We start from the raw sequence: 27542 nt of genomic DNA on the forward strand, positions 1-27542 counted from the left end.
GCAGCCACATTACCTGAAGCCAGCTCAGTAGGCTGGCACTGCTCCTGATGAATATCTGGTGTCCCACGGCGCTCTCGAGACGCTCCCGCCTCTCCGCCGCTTTCTTCTCGCATTCTTCCCACATGGCCTGCACCTCGCGCTGTCGTCTATCCACATTGGCACGCTCGGCGGGGTACGCAGACTTCACGCTGGAGACCCGAAAGACATGATGATTAAATTGATGCAGAATATTTAGTTTTAAATAATATACACACAAAGAAGGTATATAGGATACCAGAAAGAAACGATTATTAAATTAATGTTGTAGAATGTTTGGTTTAAATAATATACACACAAAGAAGGTATATAGGATACCAGAAAGAAACGATTATTAAATTAATGTTGTAGAATGTTTGGTTTAAATAATATACACACAAAGAAGGTATATAGGATACCAGAAAGAAACGATTATTAAATTAATGTTGTAGAATGTTTGGTTTAAATAATATACACACTAAGAAGGTATACAGGATACCAGAAAGACACGATTTTAAAATTAATGTTGTAGAATGTTTGGTTTAAATAATATACACACTAAGAAGGTATATAAGATACCAGAAAGACACGATTATTAAATTAATGTTGTAGAATGTTTGGTTTAAATAATATACACACTAAGAAGGTATATAGGATACCAGAAAGACACGATTATTAAATTAATGTTGTAGAATATTTGGTTTCAGGATAGCTATTGAATATTAGTGAAATAATTATAATTGAATGACAGTGAAAAAGTGTGTGCATTTCGCACCTGTCGGCCAGCATATGAACGCGCGCGACCCTATCGCGTAGCGGCGCCAGTTCGCGCTCGAGCTGCGCATGGCGGCGCTGCAGAGCGCGCACCGTGTGCAGGTCAGCTCCGAGCTCCGCCCCTTCCAGCTGCAAGCTCTTCTCACTCATCCAGTCCACTGCCTCGGCGCACGTGCGCTCAAACAGTTCCACGCTGAAAAGTTAAACAACACGTTAAGTTCAAGCTTGATATAGATCATACATATTCTTAGTATTACTAACTACGCTGTGTGAAGGAGAAAATACAGAGGCTAGCAAATCATTTCACGGCCAAATTGTTGAACACAGCATCGAATCTTAGAAGAAACATTCTCATATGACAAATGTCATTTGGTTTGGTACGTTTGGTGTGTTTCCCGACTATGTACTAAAGGAATCAACAACGCTAGTTCCTCGGAGCATTGTAATACCAGCAGAACAAGGATAGCATTCTCAATTGACGTCTACGCTCCATAAAAAGGTAATTTAAAATATATATTACGTTGATGCGCCCTCCAGGCTCTTTTCTTTCTGCTCCCTCAGCCTGTTGAGATTGTCCCATTGCCTCTGTATCTGGTTAGCACGCTGCGTTGCGCGCTCCAGTTGGGCGTGCTTCTGCTTGGCTAACTCCTCTACGCCAGCGTGGACGCGGGCCAAGCGCGATCGGGATGCTGACAGATCTGTCACAAATTTCTGGAAACGAAAAATATTGTAAATATTTGATTTATTACCTTAGATTAGATACATGTATATGGCAAAAATGACAAGATATATTGCAATAACTGTTATTATGAATTGTACGATCACCACATTTCACAATCATCACAAACGATCACCATCACATTTGACGACTATCACATTGGATGACTATCACATTGGACTATCACAATGGATGACCATCGCATTTGATGACCATCACATTTGATGACTGTCACATTTAATGACAATCACATTCAATACCTATCACAATGGACGACCATCACGTTTGATGACCATCGCATTTGATGACCATCGCATTTGATGACCATCACATATGATGACTGTCATATTTAATGACCACCACATTTGACAATCATCACATATGATCACCATCACATTTGACGACTGTCACATTGGACGACCATCGCATTTGAAGACCATCACATTTGATGACCATCACATTTGATGACTGTCACATTTAACTACCTCCACATTTGATAAACATCACATATGATCACCATCACATTGGATGACTATCACATTCGACGACTATCACATTGGACGACCATCGCGTTTGATGACCATCGCGTTTGATGACCATCGCATTTGATGACCACCACATTTGACAATCGTCACACATGATCACAATCACATTTGACGACTATCGACACTTTTAATGACCATCACCGCCACTACGAGTTTTTGACATGTAAACGGTCCCCTTTAAACGCTAATTCTCTGTTCGTTTCAGCTTTTGATCGAACTGTAAATGTTATCCAGATGTTACCCTGTACAGTTAATCACAATTTAACGTAAAGCTGAAGCATAGGAGAATCGTAGAGCAAGTGGCGCGTACACTCACCTCATACTTCCTCTTGGCGGTGTCGACGGAATCAGTAGGATCGTCGGCCTTGAGGAGCTTCTCCTTGTCTTTGATCCAGCGCTCCAGATCGTCGCAGTCGCCGTAGAAGCCATACAGACGGATGGCATCCTCCAGGGCGGCATGGCGCTCCAGGGCCATCTGCACAAGGCGCTCTGGAATGAAACAAACATATATATATTTACAGGGCATGAATAGTAATGGTGACAACTTCCCAATCATCTTTCCATTGCCTTAACCACTCGAGTGATGGACATTTTTAGTTTTCTATTTAATTAATATCATACCTTCAAATATTAATACAGAAGCATATAATCCACCTACATTTCACCTAACTACATCTGGGTAGCCATCGATCAAGTTGATAATATACTCTCCAACATAACCGAGGATGACGCAGTCCCACTGGCTTTGGAAACTGTGAACTGTGTGCTGCTAAAATAAAAACACTCATCCCTACCATAGCTGGTGTTGATTCTCTGCCTCCTGGTATCGACAGTATCGCCCTGTTCGGGCTGTGCACGCGGTGCAGGGCGCGCGGCCTTGCTGCGGCTGCGTGCGGCAGGCGGCGCACGCACGCGTACCACCTGCTTCGTGAGCACCGTCTTCTTGACGCGCTGTACCGAACGTACTTTCTCTGGTCTACGCACTTGCACCTGAAAAATATAAGAAATTATATTACGAAAAATATGATACATATATTACATTGATGGGTAAAATTCAAAAGTAGTTTAAAAACTTACAGGTACAATCCTTGGTTCAACCTCCTTGACGTAGTTTGCAGGTACGAATCCATCCGTGCCGTCGGCCTTGCGGACGGACCACCAATCGGGGTTGGTCTTGTTGATGAGGAACATCACTTCACCCTTGGACATGGTCATGCCCTGGCCATTGAAGGCGTACAGGGCTTTCACCTGGAACAAACCATCACAAGATACAACGAACTATCAGGGGATATGATGTCGTAAACGGTTCCATGAAAAACAGAATATTCCATGTATCAGCTAGATAACAATGAGAAGTAAGTATTTCAGTTTCCGATAATGGAAAATAATGCATTTTAGTAGCTATTTCATAAAAAAAACGGATAATTTTAATTTTAATTACAATAGCGTATTATCCAAGGTTGATATTTTCAGTTGTGAACTTTCCAAATACAAGAGGTCCATAAAAGAATATTTCTCTGATGGTTTGGGAATAATGTTATGTCTCTATTGTTTATATTTTGCGCCATGTTTTGACTGAATAATTGTAATTTGAACCCAAACTGATAACCTATTTTAGGGTTAGATTCTTATTTTGGTTTAAATAAGAGAAGAAAAAGGACTAACCTTAAAACTTTGATATCAATAACAATGGCCGCCAATTAACAATTGTTTTTAATTTTAACGAAATAACTATTAAACAGAAATACTTACTTCTCATTGTTATCTGACAACAATAAAGTATTTTTAAAATTAAGTGTGCGTATTAAGGGTGTCCCTATTTTCTGTATATTTCCTGCGTAAGTGGAAAACTATAAATTACCTGCGGAACGCTCCTCTCTTCAGTGACAGTCCTGTGCTCCAATCTCTCCACCGGTTCTTCTTCCCAAACCTCAGTTGGAACTAATCTCGTCTCGTTGACCCACTCTTCCGCCGGGGCAGCTCCGTCTGCTTCCGATGCTGTCGAGTCATTCTCACTTGCCAGCTGGAGGAAGAACGAATCATTGCATTTGGTTTACTTTACATATTGACCGTTTATTCATTTGAATCCAAAAGAAAGAAGTGTACAAAAAGATTAGTGGAAAGTTAGTGAAAGACAAGACAATGTGTAAGGTAAGGCATAACGTTTCATTAAGCAAAGTGTCCAACACGGTTAAGGTTAGTGTAAGTTAGGTAAACAGTAAGGTTAAGTAAGTAAGTGTTTGAAAAGTGATAATGTAATGAGTCAGGTTAGGTCAGGTTGTGGTAAAGTAAAGTGTATAACAAAGATAAGTGTAAGATTAGTGAATTACAAGATAAAGTGTAAGGTAAGGCATAGTGCAATAAGGATAAGTGTAAAGTTAGTGAAAGACAAGATATAGTGTAGGGTAGAGAAGGTGTGAGATTAAGTAATGTCAAAGATAAAGGAATGTTTATATGTAATGTAAAGAGACCGGTTAAGTCAGGTTGAGTTAAGGTAAAGATACAACAAGAAAAAGTGTAATATTGGTGAAAGTTACGATAAAGTGTAAGGAAAGACATTGTGTGAGATACGGCAAAGTGTACAATAAGGTTAAGTATAAGGTTAGTGAAAGCCAAGATATATCTTGGCTTTCCCTACCTTTCCCTACTTTCCCTACCTTGCATTATAATGCATACATAATGCAGTGTAAGGTAAAGTAAACTTTAAGATAAGGTAAAGTATCAGATTAGAGAAAGTGTAGCATAAGGGAAAGTGAAGGTAAGGTAAAGTGTGTTAAACAAAAGCTTATGTTAAAGGAAAAATGTAAGGTTAGGTAAAGTTCATGTAAAGAAAAGACTTGTTTAGGGAAGGTGACAGGAAAGGGCTAGTGACAGGTAAGAGAAAGTGTGACAGGTAGAGAAAGTGTAAGGTAAGGGAAAGTGTAAAGTAAGGGAAGAGTAAGTTTAGGGCTAGTGACAGGTAAGAGAAAGTTAAGGAAAGTAAAAGTGAAGGATAAGGGAAGTTATAAGACAAGTATTAAAGTGTAAGACAAGGGTATGTAATGAAATGTGTTAACAAAGAAAAAACTATTAGATTAGAGTAAGTTAGTAATCTCACCTGCAGACAGTCGATGCCCTGCTTGAGAAGGCGGTCGGCTTGCGCGTTGAGCGTGGCGAGCTCAGTGCGGTACGCCTGCAGTTCACCAGAAAGCGCACGGTGGCGGCTGAGCAGCGCCTGCGCACTGGGCTCGTCGCTGCCAAGGTCGCTGGAGCCTGCCAGTGACAGCTTGTCCTTCAGCCAGGAGTCGGCTTCGTTCGCGTCTGCGTAGAACTGGAATAAGAATTTTAAATACATTTTTTAAAAAAATATTATCAACATACACATTCAATCTTAAATAATGGTATAAATTAAATTAAATTAATTCTCCAACTGATGTATTTTATAATTGATCAAACACAAATCATCTCAAAAACTTAGATCAACCTAACTACACAATACAATACCAACTGTATAGCCATATCTCCCTCTTATTATCAAAGTACGCATGGTACAGAAAGAGATGTTACATTATTACACTGTACAAACATAACACGGAGATTTCATTCCACCAATCATGGAGCGTATACACAGAAAAGCTTTTAAATCATTTTTTCAAGAACGATTTATTAATTCTGAGAGTAAAAATATAGAAATATGTAAGCATATTCAGAATCGATGTTTTTGATCTATATAAATATATTTTTTACTCAAATTCCATATTGCCAACAAATAACGCATTAGTTACATAAATTAAACTTATACAAAAATTAACCCACAAAAATTATTTTTTTAGGGTTTTCGAGAGAGAGCTCAAAAAATGAATGTTGTTTTAACCTTTCCCTTACTGCGCTTTAAAAAATACGCGTTCCGGTGCTGTGTAGTCAATACACATCTCAAAATAAGCGATTTAATATCGGAAAAATATGAATATTCATAGCTAATCGATTATGTTTATTATATTTTATATCAAAAGTGATAATAATTGTAATTTAATTGCTGAAAACATGAAAAAACCATTGACAGATACTAAAGAAACGTGCGAGGGGTCCACATCTAACGACGGTTCGCGGCCAACTGGCTAGCGGCTGGCGGCTGGCACAAACACAGCTGTGCGGTCGTAGGTATCGATGGTCTAAATCAAAAACTACAACTGCAGAAGTGTGGATGTCTCATTTTCCCAAAGATATTAGAAGAACGAGATATGCTATGAGCAGTTCATACTGTGTGGAATTGTTGTGCCCAGTGTCGCCGGTTTTGTTCACCAATACTACTGCACACCTTCGCTTACGCTAAGGTATCCGCACTAATACATAGAACAGATTTCTGTGCGTACACGTCCCGATAGTATTCAAAGTACCCTAATTAGGTAGTACTCCGCCTACGGTCCGGCGGCCAACATAGCATATCTCGTTCTTCTAATATCTTTGCATTTTCCCATGCATAGCGAATTAAAGCGAGACATCAATAGCGTGTCATTTCCTCGCACACTCTTCGCGTATTAGTATCACACGGTTGATTGTATTGGTGTATTTGTTCCCGATTTTAAACAAACAACTCTGATTTTTAATTGAATTTGAAAAATATGTAATATATTATTTTTTTAATTCAGTGCATAAATGTATAACGGAGGAACACCTAAAATCTGAACCCAGAATATATAATATTTATAGAGTTATTAAAGTTATTAGAAGCAATGTGTAGTAAATACACATCACAGATAAGGAAAGGTTAAGAAACGTCTTAAATCAACTATAATGAACCCTGGTGAGTAGTAAAATGGTAATCTCTAGCAAGCTACACAGCGGTATAGTAACTGAATATGGAACTGTACGATAACCCAACACGTCGGTGTACTTGGCTTAGCGCTCGAGTCTAAGCACGCAGCGTACTACTGAAATCAACATGCGAATACCGGCCAACTATACGGCGGTTACTAGTAGTTGGATAACCGAGCCGCAGAATACAAAGCAATAATAGTTACCTGATAGGCTTCCGCAGCCTCTCTCAGCTGTTTGTCCCTCAGGTCGGCCAGCTCTCGGAGCTGCTCCCATAGACGGGCCAGGCTCTCCAGTCGGCGGCTGATCTCCACACTCTTCGGATGCTGTTCCTCTACCAGGCTGCGGGGAAAGATATAAATCAATAAGTTCATTCATTGAGTATTGTGGGTATAAATGGAAAGGTTAAAATTGCGGACGGATACATTAATATTGTGCTACAAAACCCAGGCGTATCTCTCTATCGAAACATTCTTTGAAATGGCACTTGCCAGCAGACGCAGCTCCAGGGGTCCAGAAGTGGAAGGATAAACGAAAATAAAATGAATATAAAATGTTAATAAGTATTGCTAATGCGTAATGAATATAATTTGCAGGTACTCACCTATTCTAAAGCCGGTAGTACAGTAATGTTTAATTTAAGATTATTTATTTACACATTATAACTAATTAATTTTTTTTTTTGAAGATCTTTACCTGTTAAAATTTTAATTTTAATTTGTATTTTTTTTTTTTTTTTTTTTTTATTGGTTTTCAAGTTACAATCCCGTTAAACTTCAATAAAGCAGTTTGTCAACAGGATGTTAATGATCAATTACATACATACACACATAATATTATTACTATAACCATACAATTAACACAACTAAATTAATATAAACTATCTCTATTTAGTAACCATTGTTTCAGCATATATCTCAATCTATTTGTGGAATCGCAATTTTTTATATTAATGGGTAACATGTTAAGCATTTTTGGCACGTTAAATTCTAGGGTTCGCCGTCCGTATTTATTATTATATTTTGGAACAAGCATTCCGTCATTCTTTGTAAACCTTGTATTATATTCATGTTGCACTTTCCTTTTATAATCAGACTCAGATATATGTTGGATCAATATTTTGTACCATAATAAGGCCTGCACCGGTAATATTGTTAAATTTCGATACAACAATGAAATGTTTCGTCTCTGTGAAAAAATATGTTTTTGAGCTAATAACTTCACCATAGAATTTTGTACTGATTGCAGGTGGTTTAAATTAGTTTTACAAGAGTGACCCCAAGTAGTTAAACCATACCGTAAAGTTGATTCTGCGAGTGATAGGTAAATAATTTTTAAAATATTCACCGGAACGAAACATTTTAGTTTGTATATCCTACCCACTATCGCTCTCAGCCGCTTGCAAGTTTTGTTTATTTGTGAATCCCACTTGAAATGACAATCAACAGTCACCCCCAAATAAACGTATTCATTTACCAGTTCAATACTTTCACACATACATGGCTGTAGAATGTTTTGATGAATACATATAAAGTTATGTGAAATTATTTTAGGCATGATCTGAAATGAAGCATGTGGAGACCGTATGTGCATCAATTTAGTTTTCTTGGTATTAATGATTAGACCTGCGTCATGTGACCATTTTATCAGGGACGTAAAGTCATGTTGCATATATTTAATCGCAATGGATAATTGTTCATCAGATATGACAAGAGCAGTGTCGTCAGCATATACAAAGTGTCTTACATATTTAAATAATTTTTTCATTATTGATACAAATATAATATAAAGGGTTGGACCCAAAATCGACCCCTGCGGGACTCCAGCACAGATTTTTTTCCTCCCACTCATTTTTTCTAATATTTTTACACATATATGTCTATTAGATAAATAATTTTTAAGCAAATTAAGTAGGTTACCTCTAATTCCAATTGCTTCTAAGATTTTTAATAATTTTTGTGGGTCAATTGTATCAAACGCTTTGGAGTTATCTATAAATAGTACTAAAACATGTCTTTTATGGTTTAATTCATTATTAATATAATTTGAAAAATCCTGTAATAAATGCTCTGTGCTTTTTTTCTTTTGAAAGCCATATTGTTTTTGGTCTATAATGTCAAATTTTTCTAGGTATTTATTTAATTTTAAGGAAATATATTTTTCAAAAATTTTTTCAAGTGCAGGCATTATACTGATAGGTCGATAGTTTCCTATTTCTGAGTGCTTTCCTCCTTTGTATATAGGTCTAATAATAGCACATTTAAGATCATTTGGCAATTCAGCTTCTATAATAAGTCTATTAACTAAGTGCGTTATAATAGGTCCTAAAATATCTATATGTCTTTTTATGTCGTACATTCTTATGTTGTCCATTCCCAAGGATTTTGAATTTTTCATTTTCTTAACAATATTTTTTATCTCAGTGAGAGTTGCCTTTGGTAAATACATACTGTGAGGTAATTCTATTTGATTAACATTGGATGCCTTAAAATCACATCTGTGTAACATTTGGCTTATACTATCTGAGAAATAATTTACATATTGGTTTGTTACATTTTCCACCGTCTGTTCCTTTAACACATATCGTGAGATGACTTCATCACAATTACTTTTAGTTTTTCTTCCCAACAATTTATTTATTTCATCCCATGTTTGCTTAGTATTATTGAAACTATGTTTGAATTTATCTTTAAAATAACAATTTTTTCTTTTAGTAATTAATTTGTTGACATTATTTCGCATGTACCTGTATTCATTTTCATAAGTTTTATTACAAGGAGAATTTTTCCATCTTCGAAACAATAAATCCCTTTTTTTTATTAACTCTAAAATATCTGTAGTTATCCATTTTTTGATCGCATGTGGTCTTTTGGTTGGTTTTTCAAAAAATGACACAGTGCTTTTTTCATATAAATTAATGAAATTATTTTTAATTTGATGATACAAAAAGGTACTTTCTTGTTCATTGAGTAAAGAATTCCAATGTATTTCTCGGATGTGATTATCAATATGTTTTTGGGACAAAATTGTTATCTTTTTCATGTTTTTTAATGGTTCTTTTTGCACATCATATTTAATATTAACGGCTGTCATATAGTGATCTGCTATGGAAATCTCGCATACACACGCTGATAGCGAGTCCATTTGTTTAAGCCCGTTACTGTACCTAACGTATATATGATCTATGCATGATTGTGTTATGCGCCCGCTAACAATTGCTTCACGCGTCACACCGTCTATGCATTTGATCAAATAATTGCTTGCAAGAATATTTTCATATGAGTTTACTACAGGATCATTAAAATTCATCAAGTTTATATTAGTGTCCCCAAAGAACAAAACATTGTCTCGAAGGCCTATTAACTTTAAACTCTGTCAATTATTTATCAGTAGACTTAAAAAGTAACGCAAAAGTACCTATATGTTCATTTTATTGGACCCGCAAATGCACTGATAAAAAACTTTTGTTTTTAACCTCTTTATTTCATGTCTGAAAATCTATCGAAAATAATTTTTGTATTATACTAAGCATACGTCAGACATGATAGTGTTTATCTCCTTTGTCTGTATAGCAAAGAGAAAGAAAGAAGATAGCTTATTTTAGTTTTATCCAAATAAAACTTGAAGTGACCCACGATAGGTACATACAGCAGCTTCTCATTTGGACGCTAGATGGCACTGGAACTCGCTATTACCGTACAAATATGCACGAATAATAAAATTAAATTAATAATAATCGGGTAGTTTGTTAAATTAGCAGCATATTTTCGGAGGTCTTTGACCAAAAGACCTTCGTAGACGAGCCGCCACTATTAGCCAGCATGTTTGGTGACCAAATCTGAATAGCCAGGAACTTCCTGTAATCCTCTTCCACATATCCTACTCTTTCCCACTATCTTCAGCCTGACATATATCAATATACAGGGGGTCTGGAAACTCACAGTACAAGCGGAAAACTGGTGAATCTGCAATGCATTTTCAATCTGATGATTTTGGATTTTTTTTCAAGAGTTAAAAATACTTTTGGAGAAGGATTTACGCTTCGATGCATTTCAAAAGACATTAACAGCTGATATTAGCTACCTAGCGATTGATTTTAAATGATATTAACAGCTGATATTAGCTACCTAGCTATTGATTTCAAAAGACATTAACAGCTGATATTAGCTACCTAGCAATTGATTTTAAAAGACATTAACAGCTGATATTAGCTACCTAGCGATTGATTTTAAAAGACATTAACAGCTGATATTAGCTACCTAGCGATTGATTTCAAAAGACATTAACAGTTGATATTAGTTATCAGGCTCAATTATTAGGCTCCATAAAGTGAAGTTTTAAGTCAGTGGTGAGCCATTTAGACTACTGTTTAAAAACTAAATCCATTTTCTCAAATGGGATCCTCCGTTTTCACCCTTATAAAATGTGTTAATTAAAAAATTGTTACCTGTTTCCTTTGCTGGTGACCTTGGCGGTGTGGCGTTCTCGAGCACGCATCTCGTGGCGCAATGCCGTGTGTTTCTGCTGCAGACTCAGCACTGCGCGTAGGTCCTTGGCCGTGATGGCGGCGCGACAGATTCGCTGACGATCCGTCACCCAGCCTAAAATGCAATAATGCCATTGTCAGAATTGGACACAAGTTGATTTGAGGCAAAACTTTGGATACAAATTGCATCGGACAAACTTTTTTTACATCAGCCTCACATAGGAGTGTCATCTCTGGCGATGCTGTGTTGAGAGTATTGAACCATTCAAGTGATTATGGATGCCTTTAGAGATACAGATTGCTGGGCTTACTGCAGTTTAAAGACGATAAATCCACCTATATTTCATTGGTTATCTCTAGAGATGGCAAAATTTAGCATTAATTTTCAGATTTTTTAGCATTAACAATTGGAATGTTTTTAGCGCATATTTTAAGTATTTTTGGTAAAATATATGTTTAACCTTCATTTGCAAGTATTTCCATGTGAAAGATTATAAATAATTAATTTTAATATTAAATTAATAAGGAAGGAAACTCTAAGTACGGGTCAAACACAAACACAACAAATGCAGATTGCGATTAACATCAAAAGGCGTAATTTATTTCGCACAATTTGTATTTTTTTTTTTTTTTTTTTTTTTATATTTACTCCACACAGGAGGCCCTGAAGAAAATAATTTCCCCCAGGGCCTATGTCATCTTTGGGGATGCTGTGTGGAGGGTCTTTTTGTGGAGAGGAAGGAGTGAACATGGGTCTTGAAGAGTCCCATGTTGTAGGAGGGAGGAAACACAGAGGCCGGCAGTTCGTTCCACAGCCGAGCTGTTGAACTTAAGAACGAATCGTAGAAGCGACCCGTTCTCATGTGACAAGTGTCAACTGTGTACAAATGTTGGGCGCGCGTTTGGCGTGTATCCCGACTACGCACCGGTGCCGAAGGGATCAATGACGCTAGTTCTTCAGAGCATCTTCCATTGTAATACCGATAGAACAAGGACAGCATACCTACCTGACGCCTGTGCTCTAAAGATTGCAGTCCGTTTGTTAAGATTGGGGAATCTATCAAACGGACCGCCCGTTTCTGCACAGAGTCAAGGGTTCTAATGTCAAAAAGGGTGTATAATGTCAAAAAGCAATTTTAGCCTACAGTACAAAAATATTAAATATTTACACATAAAATAGTAACAAAATTATAAAAAATCGTAATGTAAATACCAATTTTTTGAAATTCTCACATATTATTTGAATACCCGGTATTTTCGCGAAATTCGCGCCTATTTCGCTAAATAGAATAATTTAGCTGAAATACGGCTAAAATCACGTTTTTAGCGTTAATTCGCGAAATAGAAATAACTGGAAACACTTTCAAATACCTTGAAACGCAAAGAAAACTTATAAATGCCCTATTTTCGAACCATAAGTATTTTTACGCGTTTTTAGTTAAAACGAAATTTTGCCATCTCTAGTTATCTCATATTTGTAGGTAGGTTAAAAATATTATAAATTCATTTTAATTCTCAATGTCATAGCTGTCGCTCAAGGAAATTAGCTGTGCCACCGAAATTTGGGTAGCTATCGATCAAGGACATTAGCAGTGCCACCCAAATTTGGGTAGCTATCGCTCAAGGACATTAGCAGTTCCACCCAAATATGGGTAGCTATCATTCAAGGGCATTAGCAGTGCCACCCAAATTTGGGTAGCTATCATTCAAGGGCATTAGCAGTGCTACCCAAATTTGGGTAGCTATCATTCAAGGGCATTAGTAGTGCCACCCAGATTTGGGTAGATATCATTCAAGGACATTAGCAGTGCCACCCAAATTTGGGTAGCCATCATTCAAGTTCCACCAATAATTAGGACCCATATTAGGATGGCATCACTTGAGTGGTGAAAGAAGTATGAACTTACTCTCTTCCTCTTCGTGATCTTCCAGGAACTGGTAAAGGTTTCTTGCGTCTTCTAGCCTGGCTTTACGTTCTTTAGCCGCAGCGACAAGACTGAAAACAAAAAAAAAGTAAAATTATTCCAATTGTTTGAATATTTATTATCACCAGACAATTAATTCTTATTTTTCAACTTAAAAAAACTTCTCTTGTTTACCGCCGATTCTCGATCTGTCAGCATTTGAACAAATTTTACGTTGAGTTGATCATTCAGGCTTCAAGCATCAAGTCATCAAAATTAGTTAATTATTAATTTACTAGCACTATAAAAAACACACGATGCTATAATTGAAATTTGGAAAAAGAAAAGAAAAAATAATTTATAGTTAGGTACCTACTTTAGCAAATATGAGTTCATTGAACAGATTTCACAGGGACACACAGACAAAATAAATTAGTATAGTAAATTAAATTTTGTTCATTTTGTCGTAATGTGACAGAATAGAGCCTAGAAATAGTGTGGTGGCGATAATACTAACTCGTCGTAATCGGCCTGCAGCTGTTCCTGTCTCTGCTTGAGCAGCGTGTGCGGTTGTGCGGGTACGCTGAGCGCAGCACCCTGTCTCGCGAGGCGGCGCGAGGTCTCACCCAGTGCGCCGAGCTGCAACTCCTGCAGCGCCAGGCGCTGGGACTGCTCCTCCACCCCAACCAGATGGGGGCCCACGTCCTCAGACACTAGCTGGGACTGTAAACAAACAAACAAATCAGTCAAACAGACAATTAATCAATCAATCAGTAAATTAAGCAACCTTCAAATCAATCAATCTAACAATAAAATGATTTCAGTTGATCAATCCAACAAATAATGAAACAATTCATCAATCAATGTATCAAGAATTAAATGGATCAATGATGAAACCAGAGAATCTATCAATGAATTAATCACTTAAAAAAATTGTGTTTGAAACTAATTAATTAATCAATCAATGATTCCAAAAATTAATAGATCAATTAAATAATTAAAAACCAAACGATCGATAAACAAATCAAAAAAATTAAAATTGTTTTTCAGTCAATCAAACATTGTCTTTCTGTCAATCAATGAATGGAGTAATCGATATTATGACCACTGAAGTAATTAATTGATGAATTAACAAATCATTGTATTAGTCAACCGATGAATCGAGAAATCAGTTAATGAAGAAATCTTTGGATTGATCAATCATTGAACCATGACAACGAATAAATGATGAGGAAATCATTAATGAATCAAGTAATATTGTAACCAATAATTGTAATCAATCATTGAATCAAGAAATCAATCAAAATGAGGAATAATCAATCAATAAATAATGAAATCATTTGATTAAACAATCAATGAATCAAGAAATCAATAGATTAATCAGTCATTAAGGACATCATTGAATTAATCAATAGATCATTGACGAAACCAAAAATTTCTGTCTTAATCGATCAATAAAACAGTAAGTAAGCGGCGAGGGCAATAAGAAGACACCTACCCTGAGATGTGCGATGGAAGCCAGCGTGGCATCCACTTCGCGCATGAGCGCCATGAGTGCCGACAAGCGCCCCAGCGCCTCCTGGTGGCCGCGCAGCAAGGCGAGCAGCTCGCGCCATCCCGCCAGCACCGCACGCTCCGATCCCTTGACCGCCTCGGCGCCGTGGTACTTTTCGCGCACAAGCTCCTCCGCCATGGCGGTCAGGTCATCAAATCGCTCTGTTCTGGGAAACACACAGACAAAACGCTATTACGATTTGGATTCCATTACAAAACAGAACAATGAAAAAAAAGAAGGAAAAATGAAGAAAAGTGAAGGAAAAAAACATAACTAACCGAACATAATAATTTAATCCGGTTACCAACAATTTGGTTTATTATACGTTTGTTATATTTATTCTACGTTAAAATAAATTTCTACCATTTATAAGATTATTTCACAATCTCTGTATAAACTGTCAAATCAGCCATTCTTTGAGTAGCATATTTTATCAATTTCAAAAGTAAATTTCTGTTTTACCACCATGTTAATCTTATGTTTAGTTACTCAACGAGTAGTTACTCAAAATTTACTTTATCCACAAATCTATTAAACTGCTTTCAAATTATAACAGAAAATTATTGCCTCAATAAAAAAACCTGTAAAAAATCACGGCACATTATAATTGTAGTATTAAAAAAAATGTTTGCCGCAGGATTTAGCTTTTCAAAAGAAATATTAAATCATGTGTCAAAAATTTTAACAAAAGGAATACACATTTCAAATATAGAATTATTAATTTATACAATAATTTTGGTAGGTAGGTACCTACCTACTTTATCGCTTCTCTGAATCGTTACTACATTCAGTTTAAATTTTGAAAATCAAAAGCAAATTCTAGTTCTAGAGGTCATTGATACCTTAGTTACACAGAGACAAATCACCGAAATTAATATTTTTAATCATAAAATTTTCATAAAGCTTTCACAAATAATTTACAATTCAAAAATAGTTGAACGAAGCTACTGTTAAAATTACAAATAATATGTCTTTTTTTGTTGTTTACCAAAAATTTAATGTCATGATATGGCAGTGTTTTTTTTTCTATCCCTCATTAATATACCTGGCAAGAATATCGGCAGAGATGGCTTCGTGCTTCTTGACGGTTGCGTCCACTTGACTCAGGTTTGATCCGTACCTCGGATCCGACAGAACCTGGATCATCTCCTTCAGGTAGCCCCTCCTCAGAACAGCCTGAAACCAAGTCAAACAATTCCACAGTTAATAATCAAACAATAAAAAACTACTAGCGCCCTTTACATTACAATTAGGTTTGAAGCTCAACCATAAATAAACTACTCACTAACATATCTAATCAGGAAAACCTTCCTTGATCTAACACCGGACATGATGTTAAAAATATATAAAACATATGTGCGACCTCTCCTGGAATATGCTTTCCAAATATGGAGTCCTTACTTCGCAAAGGATATAAATCTGTTAGAGAGAGTACAGAGACAAAATACCAAGAGCTCTGAAAGATCTACGATACGAAGATAGACTCAAGGAACTAAGATTTAAATTATTACCAACCTTACAAGAAAGAAGAGAAAGGGGTGACTTGATCGAGACTTTTATCTGGACATTACAGTTGCCCTAGCATCCAACAAATCTTCAAATTACCAAAACGCCTTTTGCATCTAATCCTAGAAAACACTTCCTTGCAAATAGAGTAGTGGATGCTTGGAACAAACTCCCACAACATGTCATCCATGCAACAAATATAAATCAATTCAAAGCTCTATTGGATTCACATTTGGAGAGAAGAAAGGACTTAGTTCAAACTTAAAACAACTCAATTACTGGCAAACTTGTTGTGTAATCAGATATGAGCGCATCAGCAGAATGCTGCCTGCTCAATATATAATAATAATAAAGTAAATGCTCAGCGGGTTACTTGGCTACTTTTGGCCGTCATCCTACGGATTGGTAAGGAATCAACATAAACTGAGTGTTGTAAGGTCATCAAACTTACTCACGGGTACTTTTATAAAATACTAGCTGACATGTACCCGGTGTTGCCGAGTTTATGATTGGTTCGGAATCAAGTTTCGAGGTTGTCAATTCTAGTGTACCTGAAAACTGTGTGTAGTTTTTAGGTAGAAATAATATTATTCTAAAGATTTGAAATAGTTAAATTTTTATAAGTTTTTGTTTCACTGTCCCCGACTTCCATATTAAAAAAACTACATTATATTGACTTTAATTCGAGCCCGTATCTCATTTCAGTAGAGAGATGATGTGTTAAGTCTTTCGTAGGCATCCCTGACTTATTTTACCTTCCAAACCACACTCCCGACACTAATAAGAACAAACTTAGTAATTTTTGAGTAGTTTTTGAGTCTATAGGGCACAACAAGTAACATTCATTTATATACGTACATAGATAATTTAATATACTAGTATAAAAGTTGTAACATGACTGAAGACTGAGAAGACAGCCGAATGATAAGTAAACATATAAAAAATAACATCAATCAATAAGAATCGAGTCCCTTACCAAGTGGCGACAAGGTTGTGGTTTCTTTTGTGATATTATTATTATGCCTAGTTAATAAACTTTGTAAGAATATTTTAAAAGTTTTTTTAACCCTAGATAACTAATCGCTCGTCGAGGTGACAACGCGCTACTCGGCGAAATTCGAAATCACCTACTTCCCCCCGCTCCCCGACCTTGACTCTTTCATTAACTTCCTAATTTGAGGAAACAGTGGAGCACGTGACTCTGCGGCCACACGCATACTAGGACGTGCCCTATGGCCATCTCGTCGTCCGCTGGACGAAACTTTAGTTATAACAACAATTTTATTTTTAAGGTACGTACATTCATATATTTATAGTTAATGTTGGCGAATCTTCTACAATAGAAGCTCCGGTTCCATCTACGTCAAACGTGTGTAAAATTAGCTACCTGTGTCCATCCAAGGCCCGAAGGATGACCAAACACCGTTGCACCAGATGTAGAAAGGCTATTTGTGGTCCACATAATGTTGACATGTGTGGTCACTGTGTAGACTGATATTAATTTGTTCATTATAAACCTTACTTTTGTGCCATGTAACAAGTTCCTATCTTATTAAATATTTTAGATTTATTTCTAGTGTTTTATTGCGTAGTCCACTCGACGAAAGTGTAGTTACAATGAAACAATGAAAACAGTTTAGTTATCTAGGGTTAACTAAAATAAATGTTATTGACAAAAAAGATAATTAGAAGTTAGTTATGTGACATCAACAGTGACGCGATAAATATCGACCGCCCTCTAAAACCACGTACGGCTAGCTGTATACGGAAAGTACGTCGCATCGCTTCCGACCCGTTTGCAGGCCCCAATACAAATATACAGTAAACCGCATTCTTACAGACCCATCAACTTGTTCACCCTAGTTCTGTTAGAACCTACCTTGGTGTTGAACTTATAGTTGAGATGCTCCAGCCTCTGCTGACGCAGCAGTTCCTGGCGCAGCGCAACCTCGCGCGTGTGCTCGGCCGCCTCCAGCCGTCTCCAGGCGCGCTCTAGCTCGGCCGGCTGCTGGCCAGCGATCGGAACAAACGCCTCTCGACCCAGTGACTTGGCCACAAGGTTGATGTGGAAGAACAAAGCCTCGATCTCAGAGCGCTCTTTGTACCTGGAAATTAAGACAACACTCAAGAAAATTTAAAAAAGAAGAAACAAGCAAGAACTAACCTAACCTATTTTTTTATCATGTTGACAGCCTTTGTGGTGGAGCGGTTAAGACAATCGGCTGCAAAACCAGAGATCGCAGTTTCAAATCCTGGCCAATTATGAAATATGTCAGAAAGGGAGTTGTACACGATACAGTCTCTCTGTAAATTATGTCAGAAAGAGCAGCGGAGGATAAAAAAAATAATAGTATTTATAATAAATTTGTCTAATAAAATATATGTGTTATTTTTTTCATTATATCAGTACATATATTTAGTTCAGTGTTCAGATGAAAAAAACGTAAGGTGAACCATTTTCAAAACTCTTTTTTGACATCCAACATTTTAATATTTAAAAAAATACATTTTCATTTCTAATAATACAATTTGAAAGCGTATCAAAAATTGTTATTAGTTTTTGGATATATTCATAAATACTGCGTTTATTTTGATTATATTGCAAAGCGGAAATACACACAAATTTTGACAGAGGCTGGGGGGATTAATTGCTCTACGTGACATCAAATCCAATAAAATTATATTTTTTAGTGTCCAGATCAGAATAGCCAGGTGTTTTACAACCTTCCTCTTCCCCATCTCCTACCCACAGTTGTCAGCTTCACAACATACCCCAAATGGGGATGTAATGGTGATCCCACTGACTCTTGTTTAAATAACATAAAATTGGACGAAAGCCCGTTAAAATTGCAATAAAGTAAATTTTAAAACATACTTGGGTGGTTTCTCAACGGTACGGTACTGTTTGAAGGCGAGTAGCAACTTCTGGATGCCGTCCAGTGAGTTGGGGAAGTCGCGATCAGCCAGCTCCTCAATCTTCAGCCGAATCCATTCCAGCAATGTCGTCACCAGGCGCGAATACTGGTTCTTCTTGGCGTCTGCGTCCATTAACTGGCCCACAATCTGCAGAATTTATACAGAATAGTTAATACGACAATTTGTCAATTGTTGAATAAAATTGTTGGAAATGGCGCCAACACAAACATAAATGATAAAAAAACAGTCCTGATCATATTAGGAAATACTAATGGAGTTTCAAATGTTGGGAGAGAATGAAAGGCTGACATGGCAGCCGCCGGCTACTCAGCAATGTACTGAGCCATGACCAAGTCTGACTCCTGTAGGTGTGATAGTCATGTATCAATACAATAACACTTATGTTCTATTGAATGTTAGGAGATAACAAAAGGTTAACATGGTAGCCAGCCGGCTAGTGACCAAATCATCTTTAGGTCTTTTTTAAGGATCGCTCCCACTGCAACGCAAGGCAGTTGGAGCGCAAGGTCGAGAGACCAGTTGGAGAGGTCAAAGGGTCTCCCCAAACTCTCCCAATCTGTAACGCAGCTGGTGGGCAGGGCAACTCACCTGGTGAGTTGCTAAATACTGAACCACTTGGGGTGACCTATGACAGAAGTATTGGTTATCCAGTAACTGGTTCCCGGTACTATAACTGGTTGTAAGAGTTGGACCGAGGAAGAAGAGGTGGTTAGACTTCGTGGAAGAGGATTGGAAGAGAAATGGTGAGGGGCCACAGCCAGTGGTCTAACTTACATTGGCAATTCTACGTCCAATCTTCTGTTCGTTCTTCATGCGAGCAAACGTGTGGTAGTAACTCGCCACATACGTAATGACGGACTTCTCATCTGGTCTGCTCGTGTCCACATCTAGAAAAATAGTATTAGAAATATATTATTAGTAAAGATTGTTTTGGTAGTGGCTTTTGGGTGGACGTAGTGGGATTAAATTAAATTAATTATATTATCGTTAGCTGGGGACATTTTAAATATCCATTTAACATCCAAAATGTTCAAAAGTCTATAAAATATAATACAATATTCCTTGAACTCAGCATTACTTTCAGACAATGTTCCTTGAACTCAGCATTACTTTGAGACAATGTTCCTTGAACTCAGCATTACTTTCAGACAATGTTCCTTGAACTCAGCATTACTTTCAGACAATGTTCCTTGAACTCAGCATTACTTTCAGACAATGCTCCTTGAACTCAGAATTACTTTCAGACAATGTTCCGTGAACTCAGTATTACTTTAAAAAAATATTCAAATGGTTTTTTTTAATGTCCAAAATATTCACAAATATAGAATACAATAGCATTCAATGTTCTTTAAGCTTGGCATGACTTTCAGACAAATGTGAATATAGTAGCTTACAATGTTCTTTACGCTTGACATGACTTTCAGACGAATGTGAATATAGTAGCTTACAATGTTCTTTACGCTTGGCATGACTTTCAGACAAATGTGAATATGGTAGCTTACAATGTTCTTTACGCTTGGCATGACTTTCAGACGAATGTGAATATAGTAGCATACAATGTTCTTTAAGTTTGACATGACTTTCAGACAAATGTGAATATGGTAGCTTACAATGTTCTTTACGCTAAGCATGACTTTCAGACAAATGTGAAAAATGTTGAAAAGTAAAAACATTTTTTTTTATTTTTATATTAATTCCACACAGGAGGCCCTGAAGAAAATAATTTCTCTCAGGGCCTATGTCATATTTAGGGATGCTGTGTGGAGGGTCTTTTTGTGGAGAGGAAGGAGTGAACATAGGTCTTGAAGAGTCCCATGTTGTAGGAGGGAGGAAACACAGAGGCCGGCAGTTCGTTCCACAGCCGAGCTGTTGAACCTAAGAACGAATCGTAGAAGCGACCCGTTTGTCATTTGACAAATGTCAACCGTGTACAAATGTTGGGCGCGCGTTTGGCGTGTATCCCGACTACGCACCGGTGCCGAAGGGATCAATGACGCTAGTTCCTCAGAGCATCTTCCATTGTAATACCGATAGAACAAGGGCAGCATACCTACCTGACGCCTGTGCTCTAAAGATTGCAGTCCGTTTGTTAAGATTGGGGAATCTATCAAACGGACCGCCCGTTTCTGCACAGAGTCAAGGGTTTTTTTCAGGTATTTAGGGGCTCCGGACCAAAGATGGCTACCAAATTCGAGAGTAGGGCGCACTGTCCAATATAAATGTCCAATATGTTAAAAAATGTACAAAATATTAAATTTTTTATTCAATATTAGAATAGCGTACAATGTTCCTTGAACTCTGCATAACTTTCAGACAAATGGTAAAAATGTCGATAAAGTTAAGAAAACGTTGAAAAATATCAAAATGTGCAAAATTTGTCCGAACTATCCAAAAAGTGGAGATAAAAATTTAAAAATGTCTAAAATGTGACAAACTATCCAAAAAGTGGAGAAAGTACAAAATTTGTAAAAATATCTAAAAATGTTAAAAATTTTAAAAATATCCATAATGGCGGAATTTTTTTGTTAAAAAATGTAATAATTTACCTTCAGCGTCCAGAAGCTTGGGTATTCCCAGTTGATCCTCTGCCGTGTTGAAGGCGTGGTTCAGGTTGTCCATGTTGGACTGAGCGGGCAGGCGCGAATAGTCAAAGAGATCGGGGCGATGCGAGTGGATCAGCGCGCTGAAGCCGAGTCCCGTGCGCCACGAGTCCGTGAAGTTGGTGATGTGCACGCCCTGGTAGCCGTTGGTCTTGCGCTGGCACCACAGCAGCAGAGCATCCTTGGCGGACTTCTTCTCCGACGATTCATTCTCTTCATCCTGGAAATATTATATACATGTCAACTTTGTTTTTTATACAAATCTACAGTTTTATTCAGAGATTGATGAAATTTCACACACTTGCTCTTCAAAACAAGAGGAAGGTCACCGTTTACATGAGATTTATTAAAATCACCCCATCACTTTTTCCTACCCCTTAAAGCAGAGTTTTGATATTTCTTGGTGAAATTAACATAAGGGACTTAAGTCCCAGCAAGTAGAATCATAAAACTTTTAATTTTTTTAAGAAAATTAGAAATTTTTATTTGGGGGGTAAAGTGCAGTAATTTTGGAGGTTGATTTTGTATGAATAAAACTACAGTTAAACACTTCCCAAAGTTACCTCACTTTACACCTTGGTTACATAATAATATCTGCTTACTTTACTAGCCCAAAAGTCAAACAACAAGTTGGAAAGGGTTCTATCTTCACTTTACCTTGTTCTGTGATATGAGGCGTCAAAGTTTGCAAAGACCATTTCTAATTTTGGGGTTGAATCTTGTGGATGTAATCTTACCATTTTAAGGTTCTAACAACATTGCAACATCACGCTCAGAACAGCATGCATTGCCCTGGTTTTCTCAACGTCTGAATACTGTGCTCAGTATGGGCAAAAAATCTACTCCTCTCCCTTGGCTCCCCGTACTTGCAAACATAACCCCGCCAAACATCAGGCGAGAAATTGCAACACTGGGAGAATACAAGAAGGCGCTGCAAAAAAAGCGCAATACCTTTGCACGAAGATATTGTCTCCCACCCGGCATGCCGCTTTAAGTTCCGAAAGCCCTTCTGGACGGAAGGAGAGAGGCTCCTCCGATTACCTCTCACCCCAGAAGATAGGTGGAAACTTGAGTGGCAAACGGCTAACGTGGGAAATGCCCACCTCATACAGGACCCCACCGAAAGACAGCCTGGATTCTCATTGCCTGGTCCACCTGGTCCACCATCAATAGGTTAAGGTGCTCCCATAGCTGCTGTGCCCACATGATGCACAGATGGGGCTTTAAAGAGTCGGCGATGTGTGAATGTGGTGCGGTGCAGACTACCGAACATGTGGTCAACGAATGGCCGCTCCACATGGCGACGCCTGAGGCACTAGACTGGCTCGCAGACCTAGATGTCCCACTCTGACCCCTCCACCATACGACAGAAGAACAACAACATGGCATAAGATTCTAACATTTCCCTAATCTATTCCACCTTGTCCAACTGAGGTGATGCAATTGGCTAAGAGAATCTTAAATCATATTAGGAAGTCAATACTCACAACGTCAATCTCAATCTCCTGGATCTGGAATCGGAGAATGATGGTCCAAATCAGACCTAGGATAAGCCGAGGGTTTCCATCCACTATATCCTCGGCTCCGATGGATTCAAGACGGACCTAACATGAAAAAGAAAAACAAATGAATTAATGAGAAATATAAAATTATGACAACTTTAGCGGAATCACTTTGAACCAATCAAGAACCACCAGCGATCAAAACAATCACTTGTTCATAAAAGATTAGTTACAAAAATAACTGGTTACCCAAAATAATAATGTTGTGTCTCGAGATGCCCGGTCTACACAATTTATATATCTATGACCTACGCCAATACGGTCACGGTGCATCGAATGAATCCTTTTGATCTCTGACACTTTAAACATGGCAGCACTTGTGTCAGACATTTTGTAATAATGCTTGTGTTTTATATCAATGCTAGGAACAAAACAGTCAGCAAAGAATGACAGCTACAGCAACTGTTGGTTTTGAGTAAGTTAATTCTAGTATTGACTTTTCGGAAAATCTACAATGATTGGTAGCGACGGGAGTCTCGTGATTTCAGTAGCGACTAGTGATGGCTAAATTCCTGACAATTTATTTTTGGGGAATATTTAAGAAACGGGTAATATTGCGAGATTTATCTAAATGGTGAAATCTCCAGACTAACCAATGAGGTTGTCCCCTAAAATTAAAATTCATATTATTTACAAGAGCTTGCTGCGGACAGAATTTTTTTGGAAAATATCAAATAGTACCGATAATGTAAGTCGTGGAAATGTTGATATTTGCAGCCCACTGATAAGTGTGTGATGTCACTGTACATACAATGACTGGTGTGGCAGTACTGCAGGAAATGCCATTCGCATTATGAATTGTGTCTCGTATGACGTCACGAGCTGGCCTGAAGTACGACCACGCGGAATAGGTGACCCGATGCTCCCTCTCAGCTAACATCCAGTATGATTTCGACGAACTGGAGATAAACCACGTGAACATATCGGGGGCACCGTGGGGGTTCGAGAATGATTTGAATAATCTACGATATCAGTTGTACGCTGAACATGTTGGGGTACTGTAAGTAATATAATGTCACTTACCTTAGTGTGAAGGAAGGCCAAACTCTTGTTGACGTTCTCTATCTTGTGCACGCGCATGCGGCCATTGTTGGGCTTGGCCAGTTTTTCCCCGGAGATGATCTCCAGCAGCTTCAGCAGTTTGCGTCCGTCCGCCAGATCCACAAACAGGTCCTCCACCTCCATCCGCGCCTGCAAAGAAATCAACATTGACAAATGGAGATGGCGGAATATTAGTTATTATTATAACAGACTTTAACAGCTAAAATATTCCCTCATTAGAGAGATTTCTGAACCTGGGGTAGAATGGCTACTACCCATGGCTCTATCCTACTGATTTTCTCTTGGGTATGCTCGTAATGAACCATCGACGGGTCAGTAGGGGTGTGCACATTACTACAGAATGGCTCTATCCTACTGACTTTCTCTTAGGTATGCTCGGAATGAACCATCGATGGGTCAGTAGGGGTGTTGCACAGAGTCAAGGGTTTTTTTCAGGTATTTTGGGGCTCCGGACCAGAGATGACTGCCAAATTCGACAGTAGGGCGCACTTGCGATTTGTACAGGGTCAGCAGTTGTGTACTATTAAAGTATCTGCGGGCCCTGTACAGTACGCCCAGCTTCTGAGAGGCCAGCTTTACTCTGGCTTCGATGGAGCCCCGTACCTGAGCTGGTCACTTATAGTTACACCAAGCATATCAATGGAAGGCCTGTTCGGAAGATTGCTTCTGTTGAAGGAGACTAGATTATCATTTGGATTCCTTTTAGACGTAATCAGACAGGATTGGGTCTTTGAAACATTAAATTCGACGAGATTATTTTTACCCCAGGAGGAAATACTCTCGAGATAACCGTCCATTCTCTGCTTCAAAGCCCTCGGAGCCCATTATTACAGAATGGCTCTATCCTACTGACTTTCTCTTGGGTATGCTCGGAATGAACCATCGACAGGTCAGTGGGGATGTACACATTACTACAGAATGGCTCTATCCTACTGACTTTATCTTGGGTATGCTCGGAATGAACCTTCTACGTGTCAGTAGGGATGTGCACATTACTACAGAATGGCTCCATCCTCCTGACTATCTCTTGGGTATGCTTGGAATGAACCATCGACAGGTCAGTAGGGGTGTGCACATTGCTACAAACTTCAAACTGATTTGTGGATGGTTTCGAAACTGGGCTATCAAGGAGAGCGTGCATTTCTATGTTCCCAGTAGTTATCTCCGCCATCGACAGCAGGACTAACTTGCCAATAGTCACGCCGGTGGGGAGGGCATTCTCGTGAGAATCAATTCAGATATCGATATATTTAGCATCAATAAAGCTGCCTATAAAACGGCATTCTTTGTTGCTGTTGTTAATCTAATAAATAATTATAATAATGATTCTATCATTGAGATACACATTTCTGTTGTTTACATTTTTGACAGGTCTAAATTTGAATAATGATTTTCAAAGATTACTAACGGCACTGCATTTTTATTAAAATGCCGTGCTTCAAAAATCTGATGTGACAGTTAAAGAGACCAGATTTCGAATTTTAGTACTAAACCCTGCTAAACCCAGTGCAAAAGTCCTAAAACAAATTTCTTTTACTCTCACTTCAGTTTCTACAGCATGTCCTGTATTAAATAAAGCTGTCGGTGCTAACGTTGTTCGTTCGAATGATAACTTGCTGATCGTCTTTGATTATTTAATGTTGATTGGCAATTATCCTGAGGCAAATACTGATAAACTTTCGTCAAATTCCGCTTCAAGCTTAATATGCAAAAAAACTACAATAAATAACTATTTATGTGGTGAAAGTTCCATTTTTTTCTTAATCAAAGTAAAGTTTTAAGGTTAGGAAATATACATAAATTATTGAAATAATGCAAACTAACACCCTAGAAAACCTATTTTATGCGTGTTTACTTAAATAGTTGTCTCCATTAGATATTAAAGTTTAAATCTGCTTTTGCATGCAGCGGAATTCGACAGGTTTACTAAATCTTTATAAAGGGTTTTCCAATAAGAGGTGTTATTTTGAATAGCACACTATTTCGGTAGATGTTACTTTTGAAGCTGTCATTTTTTGACATTTGACAAGTAGAAACTACGCCATTAATAAAAATGGAACGATACACGCTTCAACAACGCATTGAAATTATTAAAATTCATTTGAGTGAACCAAATGCAAATCATCTTGAGTGATGAGGCCCATTTCCACCTCGGTGGCTTCGTCAACAAGCAAAATTGTCGCATCTGGGGCTCGGAAAACCCAAGAGGTATTGTTGAAAAGCCTCTCTATCCTGAACGTGTGACTGTTTGGTGCGGTTTATGGTCCGGCGCAGTCATTGGACCTTACTTTTTCGAAAATGAGGCTGGAGCAACAGTTACGGTGAATGGATTGCGCTATCGAGAGATGATTAATGATTTTTTATGGCCGGAATTGGATGGTATTAATCTGGACAATGTTTACTTTCAACAAGACGGCGCTACGTGCCACACAAGCAACGAAACCATTGATCTTTTACGATCGAATATCAAAATAACACCTCTTATTGGAAACCCTGTACATAAAAATTCAAGCTGTATTAAATATCCACTTTGAGCTTGGTAAAACCTACATTAATTATATAGGGTTTTTCAATAAGAGGTGTTATTTTGATATTCAAAGAAAAATGCCATTATTTAATATAAATGATCGAATGTTTATTTCATTATAAAGAGGAAGGTATGCCGTTAATAGTGAATAATAACATCAGTCAAATGACCACCGCGACCACGCCTACAGGACCATATCCTTTTCATGGAATTTTCCATAACCAAATCGCTGCTGTGGCTGCCTTATGTCCTCCATAGCCTCACGAATTCCATCGTTGAGGTCTTGAATCGACGCTGGGCTGTTGGCGTAGACCTTCTCTTTCACGTGGCCCCAAAGGAAGAAGTCGCAAGGTGTTAAATCACAAGATCTCGGTGGCCAATTGTGATCACCTCTTCGAGAGATAACACGGTCCGGAAATTTTTCCCGTAAAAGATCAATGGTTTCGTTGCTTGTGTGGCACGTAGCGCCGTCTTGTTGAAAGTAAACGTTGTCCAGATCAATACCATCCAATTGCGGCCATAAAAAATCATTTTATGGCTGGAATTAAATACACATA

General features: G+C 37.9%; 1 protein-coding gene across 1 annotated transcript in view; it reads right to left on the reverse strand.

Moving 5' to 3' along the window:
* Positions 1-27542, reverse strand: part of kst (spectrin beta chain, non-erythrocytic 5 kst) — a 179625-nt gene that overhangs the window by 83975 nt on the left and 68108 nt on the right. Inside the window, exons 4-23 of the mRNA XM_089643731.1 lie at positions 24420-24587; positions 23322-23438; positions 21781-22054; positions 20009-20121; positions 19173-19360; positions 18177-18402; positions 15837-15967; positions 14735-14957; positions 13754-13959; positions 13240-13328; positions 11294-11447; positions 7053-7188; positions 5150-5362; positions 3914-4075; positions 3130-3300; positions 2847-3042; positions 2369-2541; positions 1310-1500; positions 791-982; positions 14-188 (exon numbers count right to left, since the gene is read on the reverse strand). Of these exons, the coding sequence (XP_089499857.1) occupies positions 14-188; positions 791-982; positions 1310-1500; positions 2369-2541; positions 2847-3042; positions 3130-3300; positions 3914-4075; positions 5150-5362; positions 7053-7188; positions 11294-11447; positions 13240-13328; positions 13754-13959; positions 14735-14957; positions 15837-15967; positions 18177-18402; positions 19173-19360; positions 20009-20121; positions 21781-22054; positions 23322-23438; positions 24420-24587 (3498 nt within the window). The remainder of the gene's footprint in view (positions 1-13; positions 189-790; positions 983-1309; positions 1501-2368; positions 2542-2846; positions 3043-3129; positions 3301-3913; positions 4076-5149; positions 5363-7052; positions 7189-11293; positions 11448-13239; positions 13329-13753; positions 13960-14734; positions 14958-15836; positions 15968-18176; positions 18403-19172; positions 19361-20008; positions 20122-21780; positions 22055-23321; positions 23439-24419; positions 24588-27542) is intronic.

Source organism: Hesperophylax consimilis, chromosome 20 (genome assembly GCF_061612785.1).
Source record: "Hesperophylax consimilis isolate HC1 chromosome 20, BYU_Hcon_1.0, whole genome shotgun sequence".
Lineage (NCBI taxonomy): Eukaryota > Metazoa > Arthropoda > Insecta > Trichoptera > Limnephilidae > Hesperophylax > Hesperophylax consimilis.